Below are 19,203 nucleotides of genomic sequence, written 5' to 3'. Positions count from 1 at the left end.
GAATTATTTGAAAATTAGGCATTCTAAACAAGGTATAAGCAATATATATATTAGAGGAGAAGAAAAGGATTCATTTGAAACTTTTTTTAAGAAAAAAATTTAAATAAATTTAAATAAAATAATGAATGATTTTAATTTTTTCAATATAAATTTTTTTAAAAAGAATTGATTTTTTATTATAAATAAAAAATAAAAAAATACAAATCAAATTAAATGTTTGACAAATTTTTAATTTTAAATTAAAAAATGTCTAACCTTTTGTTTTGATATGATTCATTATGCAGTAAAAGAATTTAAATGATTTCTTGTAAAATTATGCAAGATATAATTTCTTCTAAAATGAAAAATTTTAAATTAAAAAAAATAAAATTTTTTATTTCAAACAAGAAAATAGCTAGATAAAAAAAATCAGTTAAATTAAATTGTTTGAAAATTTTTAATTTAAGACGGAAGGCAATGCGAGGAGAGCTTCCAACACAAAAGCTCTATACGGTGGTTATCGTATAAAGGGAAGAGAAGGAAAGGCCTCTACAGAAACAGGGGAAGAAGCAGAGTGAGCAGCACATCATTTACTATTAGAGGCAGCAACCAATGAGGCTACCAACTCCTACCCTTTTCTTCTTATCATTTGCTCTTCTCACTTTACTGCTTAAACCCACCTTTGCCTCCAAAAAGGTGAGCTCTCAATTTTCCTGCTACTTAGAAAATTTTTTATTATGTATATACACATGCAGTGCACCATCCTCTCTTACTTAATCTTCTGTGATATTCCTATAGTCATACGTGGTGTACTTGGGAGCACATTCACATGGCCAAGAATTCACTTCCATTGATCAAACTCTGGTTTCTGATTCTCACTCTGATTTTCTTGGATCATTTCTGGGAAGGTGAATTGATTTTTGAGCTGTAATAAGTTTTCTATTTTTCAGTTGTCTCGTTGCATGCATGGATTAATGATTTTCCCTTCTTCTTTTTTTGTTCATGGACAGTCGAGAGTTGGCCCAAGATGCCATCTTTTACTCGTACACAAGGCACATCAATGGTTTTGCTGCAACTATAGAAGATGAAGTTGCTGCACAAATAGCTAGTTTGCACAACTCCCACTCTTCATCCTCCTATTGCTTTGTTTCATCTCTGTTTCATGTGTAATTATTGGGTTAATCTTTATACATTTCAGAGCATCCAAAGGTGGTTTCAGTCTTCTTGAACACAGGAAAAAAGTTGCATACTACTCATTCATGGAGCTTCCTTGGATTGGAACAAAACGGCGTAGTTCCTTCTAACTCAATCTGGAAAACAGCAAGATATGGTGAAGACACCATTATAGGAAACCTTGATACTGGTAAGTAGATTATTTTTATTACAAAGTCAATTGCATCCTTAAGAAATTGTCATATGTTAGCCTGAGAGTTTAAGTTGCAGTAAACAATGGCCACCATGAGAAATTTATCTGTGTAAAACTAAGAAAAATAGTCGGCAGGATTACAAGAAATGGAGGTGAGGACCAGTGAATGGTCCAAGAAGAATATAATACTACAAGCTTTAAGCAATATGAATATGCATTTTTGCATTGTTTCATTGTGTTTTTGATGATGTTGGGACCTTTAATTTCACTTTCTGTGAAATGGGTAGGCGTCTGGCCTGAATCAGAAAGCTTCAGTGATGAAGGATTGGGACCGATTCCTTCAAAGTGGAAAGGAATATGTCAAACTGGCTCAGATCCTGGTTTCCACTGCAACAGGTCTACTCTTTTTCCTACTTTTTTTTTTTATTATTATTATTAGATAAAAACACTCTACAAAGAGGCCTTTCTTTTTCAATCTTTGTGCAATGCAACATAAATTGTCTTGCACAATTGTTAATTCATAAATCTTGATATTCAAAACTCTGAATACGAAACAATTTTAAAATTTATAAAAAAGTATTTCGTCTCTTTAATAATTTTATTCGACCTGAATTTATTTAAATTCAGCCTGAATCTGGATTAATCGAGTAAATGAATTTTGAATAACGTGTCTATACCAAAAACTATAAATAGATCATTTATATGGAAAATGAAAAGCTATCCTATCCTAAGCTGGCCAATCTTGGTCCAAACTGGGTAAGGAGTGGATCTTAATTTCTCCAGTTGTGAAATATATGCTGCTGTTTTTAATTTTCACAAAAGTTAGATATTCCATTTTAATCGGCAGTAGTAAGTGTTAGAATCCATAAAGCATATTCATTTGGAGTTTTCTTATAAAGGATACATGATAAATAAGCTTTTTCTTTTTACTGTCATTTGGTGATACCACTGAGTTAAGCTGGTAATTATGCCTAGGTTATTACAAGAAGCTATAAAAATCCTTAATTAACCCATTGTGCTTGTTGTCTAGAAGCAGAAGGAAAAGAATTTCTACCCTCATTTGGTCTATTTTAGACAAAAATATAGATTTTGCAGTTGCAAGTTAGATATTTTTTTATTTCATATTCCAAAGTTTTAAGAAAATAAATCGGTCTTAACTTACTTTAAAACTAGTTTAAGGGACCAGAAACGTCCAAAACTTAATAACAAAGCAAGAACACTCAAAATTTTATAATCCTTTCACAGGTAAGATCAAATATTTAGAGAGTGAAATATTATACGAGATCAAAAATTAATTAGAAAGACTTATATTATATCTTAAGAAAATGAGTCCGGCTTAAATTTATGTCAAAGGTTAACTCGAGAATAAAAAATTATTAAAACTTTATAAGCTGCACATTACTTCTGTCTTTTAAGTCAAATGTAAATTTAAGAGATTTTATTGAAAAGTAGGAGTTTGGACTAATTCCGGAGCCCTTCACTGCACAGATTTGACTAATTATTTCTAAGTGAATTTTGATCATAGTGACAAACCCACTAGAATTTCCTGTAACATTTAGTTTGGAATTGAACCTTTACTAGGAAATAGAAATATTAAGGGTTTTCAGTTTGATTTTTTTGTCTATAATTCAAATTTATACCTCTTTGTCCCACAAAAATAATTTTATTTTATTTTTAATCTGTACCAAATTATAGGTTACTTTGTTCTTGATATGTTAATTTATGTATTAGCGTATTAATATACTACTGTAATATGGATTGAAAAAATAAATATTATAATTCAACAAATAATTTAGCTGTAAAGAAATATGAGTTCAAAAGCGAAAGTATAAAAAAATATCATATAATTTTATCGATTTTTTACTTTTCAGTGTTTGTAATTGAATTTGTATCAAAATAGTAGTATCCGTAATATTTCGGCAATTTTCGGATAACATCATAAATATTAATATGAAAATTATATCACGGATTACTAATTTAACACGAATTATATCTCAAACCTTAAAATGAAAATAATTAAAATCACATTATACTTTTTTTTATACTTTATTTTTTAATTAATAATTATATTTTATTTGTGGTGTCAAAATTTTTTGATAGCGTCAGAAAATTATTATTATTTACTAATGACATGATATTATTTTGATATAAATTAAACCGCAGATCTTAAAGTAAAATGAGTGAAATCATATGATTTTTTTTTTTTTTTTGCATTTTTTCGTACTATAAAAGATAATTATATGCACTCACATACTTAATCTAGTGGTAAGTGGATCTGAGTAAATTTGAGAGGTGTCATATTCTATTCCCCCAATCCCCATATCAACAACAAAAAAAAAACAATTATATTAACTATATTTTCTTGATTCATATGAAAGTAACTATAGGATGTAGTGTAGTAATAAATTGAAAATTTTTTTTCTGAATTTGCACATATGTGAATATCAAATTTAATGACCAGATTATATAACAAATAAGGTTTCTTAACGACTTGTTCAGTCCCCATTAGAAATATCACATAAGTTGTTAGATGTAGCATTTGAGGCATTTTCTTTTGGTTGTGCAATAATTTTCTTGGGAAAATTATGAAGGAAGCTTATTGGGGCAAGATACTTCAACAAAGGCTATGCCTCGGTTGTTGGTCCTCTGAATTCCACCTTGGAAACTCCTCGAGATAAAGAAGGCCATGGAACTCATACGCTATCAACAGCAGGTGGTAATTTTGTAGCAGGAGCCAATGTGTTCGGTTTAGGCAATGGAACAGCGAAAGGTGGTTCACCAAAAGCAAGAGTTGCAGCTTACAAGGTCTGCTATCCCCCAGTTGGCGGAAACGAGTGCTTTGATGCAGATATTTTAGCAGCATTTGACGCTGCAATAAGCGATGGGGTTGATGTCCTTTCTGTGTCACTGGGAGCTGAACCTACCCCTTTCTTTAATGACAGTGTCGCCATTGGTTCTTTCCATGCTGTGAAACATGGGATTGTCGTCATTTGTTCTGCTGGTAATTCTGGTCCTGATGATGCTACTGCCTCCAATCTTGCACCCTGGCAGATCACTGTCGGTGCCAGTACACTGGACAGAGAGTTCCCCAGTTATGTCATCCTCGGCAATAACATGACATACAAGGTTTCATTTTATTGCTTAGTTGTTTCCCTTGTCCTGAGAAGTTCATATGTCTTCTAGTAACTAAGAGAAATCCACTTGGTTTTCAAGGGAGAAAGCTTATCAAAACTAGCCTTGCCGAAGGACAAATTCTTCCCAATTATAAGCGCTGCAGATGCAAGAACAGCTAATTCATCATTGGAAGATGCGTAAGGATTGAACATATTACTTACCGAAATTCTTGGATGGACTAGGTCCAGGACCCTACACACATGAAAGTGGGTCCCATGTATCTTGGGTACATGGTGGACCGGATCATTAGTTTCTTGATTTTCAATCTCTGACAGCATCTGGTACTGATATGTAATCTTGCTGTAGGCTTTTGTGCAAAGCTGGATCACTTGACCCCAAGGAGGCCAAGGGAAAGATCTTGGTCTGTCTTCGAGGGGGAAATGCAAGAGTGGACAAGGGCGAGCAAGCTGCACTGGCTGGTGCTGTTGGGATGGTGCTTGCCAATGACGAGGATTCTGGGAATGAAATTCTCGCTGATCCTCATCTCCTTCCTGCTTCTCATCTCAATTACACCAATGGTGTTGCTGTATTCGCTTACATTAACTCCACCAAGTAAGATGAAATCCAATTTACACTCTCATGTTTCTTGTTTTATACCCATTTATATTTCTCAGCTGCAAGTAAATCCACAGGTCTCCTATTGCTCACATTACGTCTCCAGTAACACAAATAGGCGCAAGACCAGCTCCCTTCATGGCTGCATTTTCATCCAAGGGTCCCAACACCATTGCTCCTTACATCCTCAAGGTATGACTAGCCACTTCTAGTCTTCCTCTTCTTCTTCTTGAGATACTAATCGAATTACCATTTCTTTGTATTCAGCCTGATATTACAGCACCAGGTGTAAGTATCATAGCAGCTTACACAGAAGAACAAGCACCAACAAATGAAGATTTCGATACTCGACGAGTTTTGTTTAACTCAATATCAGGAACTTCAATGTCATGTCCTCATGTTTCAGGCGTTGCAGGCCTTCTCAGAACTCTGCACCCAAGCTGGAGTCCTGCAGCAATTAAATCAGCAATCATGACAAGTGGTGAGTAAATCATTCTATGATTTCTTGGCTTCATAAGCACCATTTTAATGCCAATACTTCTTCCTGAACTTGGCAGCAACGACGATGAATAATAACAGGGAGCCAATTCTGAATGCATCTTACTCCAAGGCTACACCTTTCAGCTATGGAGCAGGACATATCAAACCAAACCAAGCCATGGATCCAGGGCTGATTTATGACCTGACTGTTCATGATCACTTGAACTTCTTATGTGCCTCGGGTTACAATGCAGCCCAAATCTTATCATTCTCAGGGACTCCCTACAAATGCCCCTCCAAGCCTATTAGTCTTTCCAACTTCAACTATCCTTCCATCACCATCCCTGACTTCAACGGCTCGATCTCGATCACTCGAAGAGTTAAAAACGTTGGCAGTATTCCAAGTACATATAGATCTCTTATCAGAAAACCAACTGGGGTTTCCATTTCTGTTGAGCCAGAGATGTTGAAGTTCAATAAGGTTGGTGAAGAGAAGAGCTTTAATGTTATTCTGAAAAGCAAGAGATCTTCTGCAAGAGAGGAGTATGCATTTGGAGAGTTGATATGGTCAGATAGCAAGCACTATGTGAGGAGTCCTATAGTAGTGAAGTGGTGAAATTTAGCTAATGCTTCATGAAAATAATTTATTACTTAGCTATTACATTTCAATCCTGCTTAGAAGGTGTGGTTATTCTAAGAGATTGTTGATGTTACTATCATAATTTATTAAGAATAATGAATGGGAGAAGCAAAGTATTTGCAATTAGCTGGTATAGACTTTAAAATTAATAAGGTTGGATTTATTAGAAAACTGAATGGATAAATATGTTAAAAAAATTGGACAAAATTACAAAAAGATTTTACCTTTTGAAAATTCTAAATAAAATTTTTACAAATTTGAAATATTGAGCAAATTCAGCCAAGATTTAACTTTTGCGTTATATTAACAAAAACACAGATAGATTTGACTTACAAAAACACAGATAGATTTAACTTGTTTTTATAATTTGGGAACACAGATAGATTTGACTTGTTTTTATAATTGGGGCATTGAAGAATAGGATGTCAACGAACCAAATTATTTGTGAGTTATTCTAGATTCGGCTCGATAAAAGATTGATCGAATTCGACTCGTTTTCTAAACGAGCCGAGTTCGAGTAAACTTTTTAAACTCGTTTAATAAATGAGCCGAGTTTGATCTTAACAGTATTCGGCTCGTTTAGCCTCGCAAGCTCGGTTCGTTTTTAAGTTTATAAACAAACTCGCGAGTTGACTCGTGAACAGGCTCATGAACAAATTCGTGAGCAGATTAATTCGCTAACACCAATCCCATATCAAAAGTTGAAGGGATATAGAGGACTGCGACTTTTTTATAAAATGATAACCTTCTAATTTTTTTTTTCATTAATTTTGAGTTTAGAAGATTTTAATTAAATAAAAAAATTTAATTTAATGACCTTATAATTTAATTTTTATTTTTAATTTAAATTTATTTATAATTTAAATAAATTTAATTTATATCAAATTTGTTTATAATATAATCGAGCTTAAATTTGAGATTAAATAAACTCAAATTCAAGTTTTTTAAATAGAGTTTGAGGTGATTCATTAATGTGATAAACGCATTTATTATAAATTAAATTTGGATCGAGCTTATAAATAAAGTTTAAACCTTTTAAATTTATTTTTTAATCGAATATGAATTTATCAAAGTTTAACTCGATCCGATTCGATTATAGCTCGTTGAAAAAGGACATAGAATTGGGTGATTGGAAATGTGATAGAACCGAAAGCTACGGGAGTTATTGAATTTCTTTTGTTTGGACCGAGTGAAATGGAGAGAACAAAAAAAAAAAGAAAAGATATTTATTTTTTTTAATTTATCTTATTTGGACATTAAATAAAGTAGAAAAAACAAGATAAAAAGAAAAAAATGATATTTTTAATTCTTTACATTTAACCCAAAATATTTCTTTGCAAATTAGCAGAAAAAAGAGAGAAATATTACATATTAATTAAATGAATTAAATTATTTCACAATTCCAAAATTAAAAGAATAAATAAGATAAAAATAAGATAAAAATAAAATTAAAAAAAAATTAGAGGAAAAATTATATATATTATAGAGACATGGATAATATGAATATATATGTATAAAAAGGCTGTGAAAAGAGATAGTAAATTACATTCCATTGAAATTTTACTAGGACTAAAAGAAGGACCTCATCCTTAAAGATGACTAAAGGAACAACTCCTTCTTTCATCAAAAGAAAAGAAAAGAAAAGAAAAGAAAAAGCAGGAAACCATAGCATACTAAGCAAGATGATGAATTGATGATGGTTCATTTCCTCAACCTGAGCCCAACCGATGAGGAACCATCTCCAATCTTAAACAAAAGGCTAATTGAGGACTTGAGCTTTAAAATAGAAACTATATGTGATCCAAATGTAAACTTAACCCTCTTTGAAATTCTACATATGGGTATGCCATAGGTTGCTCAACATCCTCTGCTTTCCATCTACAAGTTAATTATAAGGATTAAATTAAATTCTTAATCATATAGCTGGAGATTAAATGCAGCAAATAAAGCAAAACTCACCTGAAATTTTGTACAAGATGGTGGAGGAAAAATGCAACCTCAACCTTTGCGAGTTCAGACCCAGGACAGCATCTAGATCCTCCACCAAAAGGTGTAAATTTCTTGCATGTTTGATCTTGTGTCTGCATTGCATATGGAGGGTGAACAGCATAAACAATTGGGTATCTTTAAAAAAGAAAAAATTACTATATAGTCCCTATAATATATAAAAATTTATATGTTAGTCCTTTAGTTTTGAATTTTAACCATTAAACATTGCCCAAAAATTTAAAATTCTCTTAATAAAACACGACTAAATAGTAAATATTTTTACAGATTAATCCGACTGTAAATGTATTTAGTTAAACTTAAAAAAATCGCAAATTCAATATTCTAATTCCCCATCATCTTGTTAGAAAAAGGTAATTTTCTTGAAAAACCTGACTGAGAAATTGATGAACATGCAACTATAGATGTTGAGAAGAAACTAATAAAAGCAGTTAGCTAGTCCTAATCAAATAGGTCCAGTCCAAATGGTACAAGACATCAAAACTGTGAAAATTAAAAGGATGGTCCATTGTAGGACAGGCCTTGCTATTAGATATTCTTGAGGTTGATGTAATAATTTAACAATTTACCTCCCATCTCCATGGATAAAACTGGAAGGCATTTGCATGCAGAGATGAGTCTAAATGTACTGCAGTAAAAACAGGCAGAACCTTCCAACCACATGGAATTATGTAGTCTGAAAAGGAACAACAGTAAAAAAAAAAATTTTAAAATAATAAATTTTGAGGCATATGTTATATATTTTTTAAATAATAATCACCTCTAAATTTGACATCTTTCAAAGCCTTTCTGTGCACAAATTTTACAATGTTGCCATATCTGAGAGCTTCATTGATGACCTAAAAACAAAAAAATAATAATGAGGGAAAAACAAAAGGTGGGAAAATCATACTTAATATAATCATTGCAAATTAGCATGGCTGAAACTAAAAGGTGTGACAGAAAAGAAGAATTCTACAAAAATTAAATAAAAATAAATAAAAAAGAAATTCTCTCTTACATTTTGGGTGAATTCCATTTTTTTATAATCTTCCCAATTCAAATACTCATCATCTTTCTCCTTCAAACTTCTTATTGCCTGATGCTCCAACTGGGAAATGTGGAAGGAGAATATTTTATTTATTGTAAAAAAATTATATTTAATAGCATTATTAATTAAATTAATTACCTTTAGCTGCTCAAAGGCAGTGGGTGACTGACTTAGAAAATGCACAGCCATAGCCATCAAGAGAGAGGTGGTTTCATAACCACCCAACAGAGAATCTAAAATAAAACTAACTTTTTCATCTTCAGATAAGGTATCAACACCAAGAAGTATCTCAAGAAAATCACTTCCCCTTTTTCTAGAACTACAACCATTTCTTCTTCTTTCCTCTATAATTGCTTTGACAGTAGATGATATTCTGATTCTAGCCTGTAAAGAGAGGCCATGAAAAAGTTGATCACATGCCTCCTTTTTTGTTAAAAGAAAAAAAAAAGCAGCAGCAGCTTAACGATAATTATTGAAACCCACTGTTAATTTATTTGTGAAAATAGAGTTTTTTTTGTTTTTGAAGCACCTGAACAGCTCTGGCATATGGGGTTCCAGGAATATAGACAGGGAGAGAGATGAGTCCTCTCATGAAAGTGAGAAAATCTTCAAGGATTTTTGTAGTTTCTGGTTCCTCTGGTGTCAAGCCTAACACTTGCTTTACTATTACATTGAATGTGAACTGTGAAACAAGAGACAAGAAACAGAAACAAAGAAAATAAAGAAACTTGAAAACTAGGATGATCAAGAAAAGTTAGCTAGCTAGAAATTTGAAAAACTTACCTTTCTGGCTTCCTCACAGAAAATGACTTGCTGTTTATCTTTCCAAGAGTTAAGTATCTGAATAGCAGTTCTCTCTATGTCATTGAGGAACTCAGGCTTTGATTTGGTAATGGTGACGAGAGATAGAGCCACGTTTCTGAGTCTTTTGTGAGTATCACCAACGGCTACAAGCAGAGAGACATTTCCAAGAATACCATGGATAGGCTTTGGGTAACTGCATTGAAACAACTTCCCTTCATTTTGAAGAATGAAATAGTTCAGCTCCTGATCACATGAAACCACTGTTGGAGAGAAGAACAAATGGGACTTGAACACTTTTCCATACCTGGAAAATTTTCAAAACCATGTATTAAATTTTCCCACTTTGATCAGACGATCACACACACATACATGTATATATATACAAAAAACCATTTACCTAGAGCAATGATCTTGAAGAAATGCTCCGAGAGAATTAGAAGGATGAGGTTTTAAAAAACCAAGTGTTTCGCCAAGTATTGGCCACCCAAAAGATCCTTTAGGGACATGGCCACCTTTCAAGAACATGGGGAGGAAATGATTCAAGATGAGACCAAAGAACGCACCAACAAGACCAACAAGAACACTAAACCAAAACCCACTAGCCATGGACAAAAGGATGAAGTTCATTATCTTGCATTAATTTCTTTCAAATTTCTGTAGAGATAGTAGAAGAAAAGCTGAGAAAACAAGAGCTTTATAGAGACGAATTTGGCCTCGAAATTCTATATATAGAGAGATGAGAAGGAGGTAGAGAGATTGCACGTTTATTTTGAAAGCAGGAGGCAGGAGGAAAGTAAGCAGGCTTTTTCCACGAATAATTACAGTAGGTAAAAATCTCTTCATAGGAAATGAAGTCCATCGTGCTAGCCTACCCCCTATGCCTTTACTGCTAGTACTAGTGCTGCAGAAGAGATAAAAGAGAAAGTAAAAGGAGGAGAAAAAAAATATATAATTAATAAAATAATTAATTTTTTTTTTCAGAGCTGTATATATAATTAATTTGCATGTGAATAATCATACCATTATGATGATAAGCAAGCTTTAAATATATAGTCACTCTTAAAAAAGAACGGAAAGAAAAGGTTTAGGAATAGAAAAGCACAAAACATTCTTTGAAATTTTGCATATATATAAATTAAAAAATATGCACTTACAGATTTAATCTGATAATAAGTATATCTGATATATTAAAGAGATCATAAATTCTATTATCTAAATCTCTATAATTTTCATTTTAAAAAAAAACTAGCAAGGGAGTAAATGGATTAAGTTTATAAAAAAAATTTAAATTATTTTAAATTTTATGATTTAACTCTAAATTTTCATAAATAATAAAATTATACTAGTTTAATTTTTCAATTTATGAAAATTCAAAACATAATTAGTAAGATTTAGAGCACATTCAGCACTACATGCGATTAACTTTTACTTTTTTTCAATAAAATATAAATAATATGGGTAATCTATTTTTAATTATTATAATTTTATAAATTAAAATATTAAATAAACTACTATTTTAATTAGGTATTTATTAAGATAATCTTAATTAGTATAAAGATGTAAGTATATATAGAACTAAAGAGAATACCAAACATGAAAGGAAATAATTTTATGTGTGTGTAAACACTTCTTGAAAATATAATTCTATAAATGGGTTAGCAATGCTTTCCTCTTTCTTTAATATTTTTAGAAAGATAAAACTTAACTTTTATGCTTTTTCGTCAGCTAATTTTTCGGTTTAGTCCATATTTATTTTGTATGTTAACCTCTTTGCCCCTCGAGACAAAAGAAGGTCTCACCAACCAACTCTGTGTGGTTTTACTCTCTCTCATAGAGCTGAAATGTAAATTTTTTTTTTTTTTAAACAAGGCTAATATGCAGATGGTATTTTATTTTTCTTTTCTTTTAAAATCAGGTTAATTTTTTTTTCTAATACGTAGAGTTAACGAGAACTCTATACTTAAATTTAAGGGCGATTAAGTATAAAGCAAATGAAATTTAAAGTTTGAATTCTTCTTTTTTTATTGTGATTAATTAATTAAACCTACACACTTATTAGAATTATTAATTAATTAAAAATTAATAAGATTCACGCATTTGAACACTCCAATCAAACAATAAAAAATTAAATAAATTATCTTTTAAATCAATTATAACGATAAAATATTTTAATTTAAATTATTTTCAGTTAAATTTTTATTATTAATTAATTATTCATCACATTATTTCATTTATTTTCTCTTAAATTTTCTTGAACCAAAATTTTTAATTGAAATTTTCTTATTTTATCTTTTTATTTTAAAAAATTCATTTTTTTCTTTTTTTTTTCACTTTATACAGTGAGATTGATATTCATTAACTCTATTTATAATAATTATTAAATTGAAATAATTAATAATTAATAAGATATAATTGACGAATTCGACACTTATCAATGGATAGATTCGGTATAAATTATACCGGAATTAGTGGCTCTCTAGAGTCTCCTTATTTGGGATCTCTAGAAAAGAGGATAAGTTAGCTATTGTGAATAGTTTGATGTATTTTTTTTTAAAAAAAAAATAATTTATTGAAAAATAGTTAGAAAAATAAATAAATTAAATTGAATTCTTGATTCCAAACTAAGGATAATAATTTATTTAAAAGTTACTATTTGCTTCTTTAAGAATTTATTTGATCTAATTTCATAAGTTAGATTTTAAATTTACGATTTTTGAAAATGAGAGAAATAAAATATAAAATATAAAATAAATAATTTCACCTTTATAAACTTCCATACATTGCTAAAGAAAATTACTTATAAAAAAAAATGGGATAGAGAATTAAAATTATATAAATTAAAAGGAATTATTTATTTGATGCAGTTCTAAAATTTGATTATTTGTTTATTTAAAAAATTTGTAATAAATTTAAAATTTTATTCAACGTTTGTAAAATTCTTTATTTGTTTAGACCTTAAGAAGTTATAAAGATTGTACAATTATTCAACTAAACTTTTTAAGTACTTAAGTAAATATTTTAATTAGTTATAATGTTTGTTTTATATAATTTATTTTTATTAAGATTTAAATTTAAAATCTTAATCAGCTACTTTCGCAATGGGATTGTGGAATCAGTCGGTTTGGTTTTGAACTGAATTGAATTGAAAAAATTAAAAATTGAATTGTAAAAATATTAAAAATTGAAAAAACCGATTATAAAAATATAATCAAACCGAATCGAACTAATAAAAATCGATTCGATTCGATTTAAATCAAAATCTATAATTTTTTTAATTTTATATTTATAATTTCAGTAGAATAATTTAATAAATATTTCACATAAATTTATTAATAAATATCGTCTCAATACATAATAATAATATTTAAAAAATTCATAAAAATCTATATAAAATTTAAAAATGCATATAAAATTAATATTTCACATAATAAAAATCTATATATAATCGATTATTTGATTTATCGATTATTTAATATGTTTAAATTAAATTAAATTAAAAATTAAATAAATTAAAAGATATTAATTGAATCGAACCGAAAATTTTAATTAACTGAATTATTAAACTAAAATTTATCAATTCAATTTAATTTTTCAATTCAAACTAATTTATGCTGTCCTCCCTTGGTATGTCATAGAGAGGCTTCGCTATTGAAAAATAAAGTAAATTTTGAGATGCATAGGTGGTTGACTTTATGGAGTCAATGCGCTTTTTTGCAATATATTCTTCTTGGCTTTCCCAATTAATAATAATTATTATTTTTAAAAAATTATTAATTAATTTATAAAAAAATTTATTAGTTAACGTTTTAATATTAAAAAATATAATAAAATATTTTTAATACTCTAAAAAAATATGTTAAATATTGTATATTTATTTTTAATAATTTTAAAATTAAAATTTTAACAATTTTTTAAAACTTTTGATTTAGACTAAATTTGCTTTTTTATGATAAAACTTAATAATAATAATAATTTTAATTTTGAATAATAAAGTATTTAATTGTATACTTTAAAATTATTAAAATTATTTGATAACAAATATTAGTTATTTTATTTTATATTTATTTTATAATTTTAATTACAAATTAAATTTAATTTTAGTATTAAAACATTAGTTTAATCTTAAATAAAAACATTTTAATAAATTAGAACAATTTTTTATATAAAAAATATATATATAGCTTCAAAATTTATAGATAAAAATAAATGCCGCGCCAAAGTCGATAATTGGCTGTCCTCTCCTTCTCCTTCTCTTCTTTTTTCCCATTTGTCTTATCCTCTAAAGATAATGGCAAATAAGATATTAAAAAAAATATTTCTTTAATATAAAATTAATTAATAATTTCAGCATAAGTCCATCTTAATATTTTTTTATAAACTATTTATAGTTGGTTTTCAATTATCATTATGGAAATATTACTAAACTCGTTTAGTTTTATTTTTATTAAAAAATTATTTTTTAAATGAATAATTATGTAAGATACTAATTTTATTTATTTACATATATAATATCTGAAATTTATAACTATTTTGAAAATTTTAAATTATATTTAATTAATTATTTATATAAATTAATTTAAATAATGAATAATTTGAATTCATCGTGGACTATTTTTTTTTTAATTTCATTTTAAACTCAAGTGTATGTTACTCAAATTCATTTTAATAATCTTATTTAGTTTTGGAATAGTAGTAATGTATTTCTTATAAATATCATATACACTACTTTCTATTGAATTAGTTTGTTTTTAGATGAGTTGAATTTGATTCAAATTTAGTATCAGAGTCTCACTAATATGGTGTCTTCCATAAATATGTCACGCTCTGATATAGTTTTGAATATAAAAAAGTGTGTTAAATCTCACATCGATTTGTGATATAGATATATATTAAGCATTTTTTATATTGAATTAGTTTTTGGATGAATTAAGGAGATTTATAATTTAGTCTCTAAATATTGTCATTATTAATAAGTCAGTCGCTGTATTTTTAAAAACCTATTAAAACGTCATTATTTTTTCTCATTGTCAATGAAATAGTCCTTCTATCTATTTCTCCCGTTAAAAATATGGCAAAAAATCAAATTACCATCCCTCTTCTCCTCCTTCTCTTTCTCCTGATTATTCATCTTATTCTTTTTTGATTTTTCTTTTTATTTTTCTTTTTTAAGGAGAAGGAGGAGAATGAGAAAGAGGTGATTCTTCTTCTTCTTCGTTATCATTATCTTCTTCTCTTCTTCTTCTTTTTTTTTTTCTTCGTCTTCATCTTCTTCTTCTCATTTTTCTTTTTTTTCTTCTTTCTTGAAAAGGAGAGGAGGAGAGACTTTTTCATTGACGGAGAGAAATAATAAGAACGTTTTAATAAATCTGAGAAAAAATAAAAATATTTTAATAAATCTGAAAAAAGATAACAATGTTTTAATATATTTCTGAAAATATAGAAACTAACTTATTAATGATAACAATACTCAATAATTACATAAGAGGTTTTATTTGAGAGTAAAATTGAAATTTAAATTTAAAAATTCTTTTTTATTCCTCATTTATTTTTAATAAAAAAAGAAGAAAATAATTATTTTATCAATAGAAAAAAAAATTTAATAGATTTTTAAAAATATAAAAATTAACTTGTTAATAATGACAATATATAGAGGCTAAATAGTAATTTTTTTTATATATTATAATATATTTAGCTTTCCTTTATATATTATATAATTTTTTTAATTTTTTATATGGTATATTTAAATAATTAAAAATTAATAACTAAATCAAACATAAAATAATCAAAAAGTTTTTATAAAAAGAATCAATTTAAGGTAACTTAACATGGAAGGAAATAAGAAAATAAAAAATCAACTGAATTATGAGGATTATTTTAGTTTGATTTTGGATTATTTCAATTGATTTTTTTTTGTATTGATTTTATCAAACATGGATCTTAAAAAATCAAATACGATTCTTAGAAAATATCAAATAACTCAAAAGTCAACTAAGATAAGTCCTGATGAAATCAAACATGATTCTCGAAATCAAATATCTCCAATTGGATTTGGAAAGAAAATCCATTTGATTTCCTTTTTTATTCTATGTTTAAATAAAGAAAATAAATTTATTTTAATGTAAAAAAATAAAAATCATATATAACTAGATAAGAACTAAATTGATTTTTTCTTTTAAATTATTTATTTCAAACAAGAAAATTAGATTCTCTCCATAACTTAGTTGATCAAGCTGGCTGAAAATTTTACAACAAAATATCTAGAAATACAACATATTCCCACAACCCAAAATAAAATATAACTAAACCAACAACTAAAATAAGAATATAAAAAAATTATTATAATATAAAAAACTCATTACTTAATATTTTTAAAAAAAATATTAAAATATTTTTAAAATTTAGAATATTTATTAATTAATTACTTTATTAATCTTAACGATTAAATATTGTGAAAAAATTTAAAATATTTTCATAAATATTTTATAAAATTAAAGATATAATTAATGAGTTTTTTATAATAAAAAAATAAATATTAAAAAATTTAAAAGTTAAAATTGATAAAATAATTAATTAATAAATTTTTTAAAATTTAAAAATCTTAATGCACTTTTAAAATTAAAAAGTTAAAAAAAATTCTCATTACATATAAATTAAATAATAAATTAAATAGAATTGTGAAAAGGCAATACAAATATCGTGCTGGCAGCGGAGCGATAGAGTGCTGTTTTTTTTTTTAAAAAAAATTAAAAATTAAAAACCAAGAAAACAGCCAGCTCTAGAAAGGACGGATTTCCAATTCACTATCAACACACCCCAAAAACAGCGACAGCCACTCCTCTAATGTCAAAAACTTAAATCAGAGGAGATTTGTCTCTATATTTTTAAAAATTTATTAAAATATTTTTATTTTTTTATTGTCATTATTAATAAATCGTTTCCTATATTTTTAGAAATCTATTAAAATGTTCTTATCTTTTCTTTTCGTCAACGAAATAGTCCTTCTATCCTCTTCTCCCTTAAAATTAGATAAAGGAGGAGAGAGAAAATTTTTAAAATCTAATTTTACCCTCAAATAAAATCCCTTATTTAGTAATTGGATATTGCTATTATTAACAAGTAAGTTCCTACATTTTCAAAAATCTATTAAAACGTTTTTATCTTTTTTCATATATATTAAAACATTCTTATTTTTTCTTTCCGTCAATGAAATAGTCCCTATCTTTTCTCATATATATTAAAACGTCCTTATTGTTTCTTTTCGTCAACGAAATAGTCCCTCCTCATCGTTTCTTTCCGTCAACGAAATCGTTTCTCCCTATATTTTCATAAATTTATTAAAACATCTTTATATTTTTTCATATCTATTAAAACGTCCTTATTTCTTTTTGTCAACGAAATAGTCCCTATATTTTCTAACATCTATTAAAACGTCCTTGTCGTTTCTTTTTGTCAACGAAATAGTCCCTATCTTTTCTCACATCTATTAAAACGTTCTTATCGTTTCTTTCCGTCAACGAAATAGTCCCTCCTCCTCCTCCTAAAAAAAGAAGAAAAAGATGATGATGATGAAGAAGAAGAAGAAGAAGAAAAAGAAGAAGAAGAAGAAGAAGAAGGAGAAGGAGAAGAAGAAGAAGAAGAAGAAGAAGAAGCATAAGAAGAAGAAGAAAAAGAAAAAGCAGATACAGAAGAAAAAGCAGAAGCAGAAGCAGAAGAACGGGGAAGAATTGATGAAGAAGAAAAAGGAGGAGGAGGAGGAGGAAAATAAGAGGGATCATTTGGTCTTTTACTATATTTTTAACGGTAAAAATAGACGGAAGGACTATTTCGTTGACGGAGAGAAAAGATAAAAACGTTTTAATAGGTTTCTAAAAATATAGAGATTGACTTATTAATAATGACAATACTCAGAAACTAAATTATAAATCTCTCTTAAATTAATCTCAATCCTCCTTTTCTTCTCCTTTCTTTTTCAAACTCACTAGCCATCTACACCATCTTTATATAAATCTTAGCTCGAGAACATCAAAAGGGCGAGTCAACTTAAAAGTTTGAAACCTACATAGTCTAATTGAAATTAAATTGAATTAGATTAAAATTATATGATTTATCCAAATCAAAATAAAATTAAAACTTTAAATTGAAATCTCTAATTTGAATCAAACCGGTGGTCATCTCAGACCTCAACTCAAACCGAGAACACTGTGGGATATGTGGATAGCAATTTTGGTAATTGGGTTTGAAAGAAAAATTTACTGAAAGAGCTACATCAATTTCTCATTGTTGCATATATGCAAACACAGGTTGAGAGAGATGATTCTGATGAGGTCCTCTGCAAAAACCCCATCTTGTACTCTGCATTCTCAAGTAAGGATTCTCTTTTTGACTGACTCTGTCTCTCTGTCATCTCTTTTCCATCACTTAATATCTCACATTATTTGAGAGAGCACGAGGCTCTGTCAGCTTAGACCATCTGACCAAACTTTTGTTTTCATCTTTATAATCTTTGACTTCTCTCTCTCTCAAGTCTCAATAGAGAATGAACAAGAAAGAAAATTTCTACCATATTTTTATAAGCAAATTCTATTATAATTTTAATATATATATCTCATATTTTAATTTATTAGGTGTATATGTCATATTTTAATTTATTAGGTGTATATATCTAGATAAGGGTAGATTTTTTTAATAAGAATTAAAATTTTATTTAAGTGTCTAAAACTAAATTGTGCTCAATTATTTTTTATAGCAATTCTAATTCTAATGTTTAGATCAATAAATCGAAAAAAATAATAAATATAAGTTTTTTTTTAAATCTAAGAGTAATAGTATAAGAACTATGTACATTGATTTCTCTGATTATTAGTTTCATACTAATTATTACATTTTTTTAAAATTTGATTGCTACATACTAATTGATAATAAATCTCATGATTAATTATTTACTGTTAAGTGTGAAGACTCGACTTATGAAATGTATTAAAAAAATAATTATTTGATCCTTTAAATTTAATGAAACTCATTAGTTAGTCTATTAATTTAAAAAAAAACTTATTAAAATATTCATAAAATATTAAAAAATTTACTGATCAGACTTTATTTATTTTAAATATTAAATATTTTACTATTTAATTTTAATAATATGAACAAAATTCGTTAGTTGATCCTTTA

The 19,203-nt window shown here is 27.8% G+C and overlaps 2 protein-coding genes across 2 annotated transcripts; one reads left to right on the top strand and one right to left on the bottom strand.

The window, feature by feature from the left end:
• The first annotated feature begins 471 nt into the window (after nt 1-471).
• LOC110629476 (subtilisin-like protease SBT5.3) lies at nt 472-6,320 on the top strand. The gene is made up of 11 exons (XM_021776461.2): nt 472-675; nt 778-887; nt 990-1,087; nt 1,178-1,342; nt 1,633-1,741; nt 3,937-4,471; nt 4,559-4,656; nt 4,826-5,071; nt 5,152-5,266; nt 5,342-5,555; nt 5,632-6,320. Exons 1-11 carry the CDS (start codon nt 592-594, stop codon nt 6,168-6,170), a joined length of 2,313 nt encoding a protein of 770 aa, XP_021632153.1. The 5' UTR covers nt 472-591; the 3' UTR covers nt 6,171-6,320.
• A 1,397-nt stretch (nt 6,321-7,717) lies between these two features.
• Nucleotides 7,718-10,771, bottom strand: LOC110629477 (cytochrome P450 724B1). Its single transcript, XM_021776462.2, has 9 exons — nt 10,433-10,771; nt 10,015-10,339; nt 9,761-9,913; nt 9,370-9,615; nt 9,202-9,291; nt 8,962-9,040; nt 8,771-8,877; nt 8,154-8,275; nt 7,718-8,072 (listed from the first exon to the last, which is right to left on the bottom strand). Exons 1-9 carry the CDS (start codon nt 10,660-10,662, stop codon nt 7,985-7,987), a joined length of 1,440 nt encoding a protein of 479 aa, XP_021632154.1. The 5' UTR covers nt 10,663-10,771; the 3' UTR covers nt 7,718-7,984.
• Between the last annotated feature and the right edge of the window lie 8,432 nt (nt 10,772-19,203).

This window comes from Manihot esculenta, chromosome 13 (genome assembly GCF_001659605.2).
Source record: "Manihot esculenta cultivar AM560-2 chromosome 13, M.esculenta_v8, whole genome shotgun sequence".
NCBI classification, from domain to species: Eukaryota; Viridiplantae; Streptophyta; class Magnoliopsida; order Malpighiales; family Euphorbiaceae; genus Manihot; species Manihot esculenta.
This window is presented reverse-complemented; position numbering and strand designations above follow the sequence as displayed.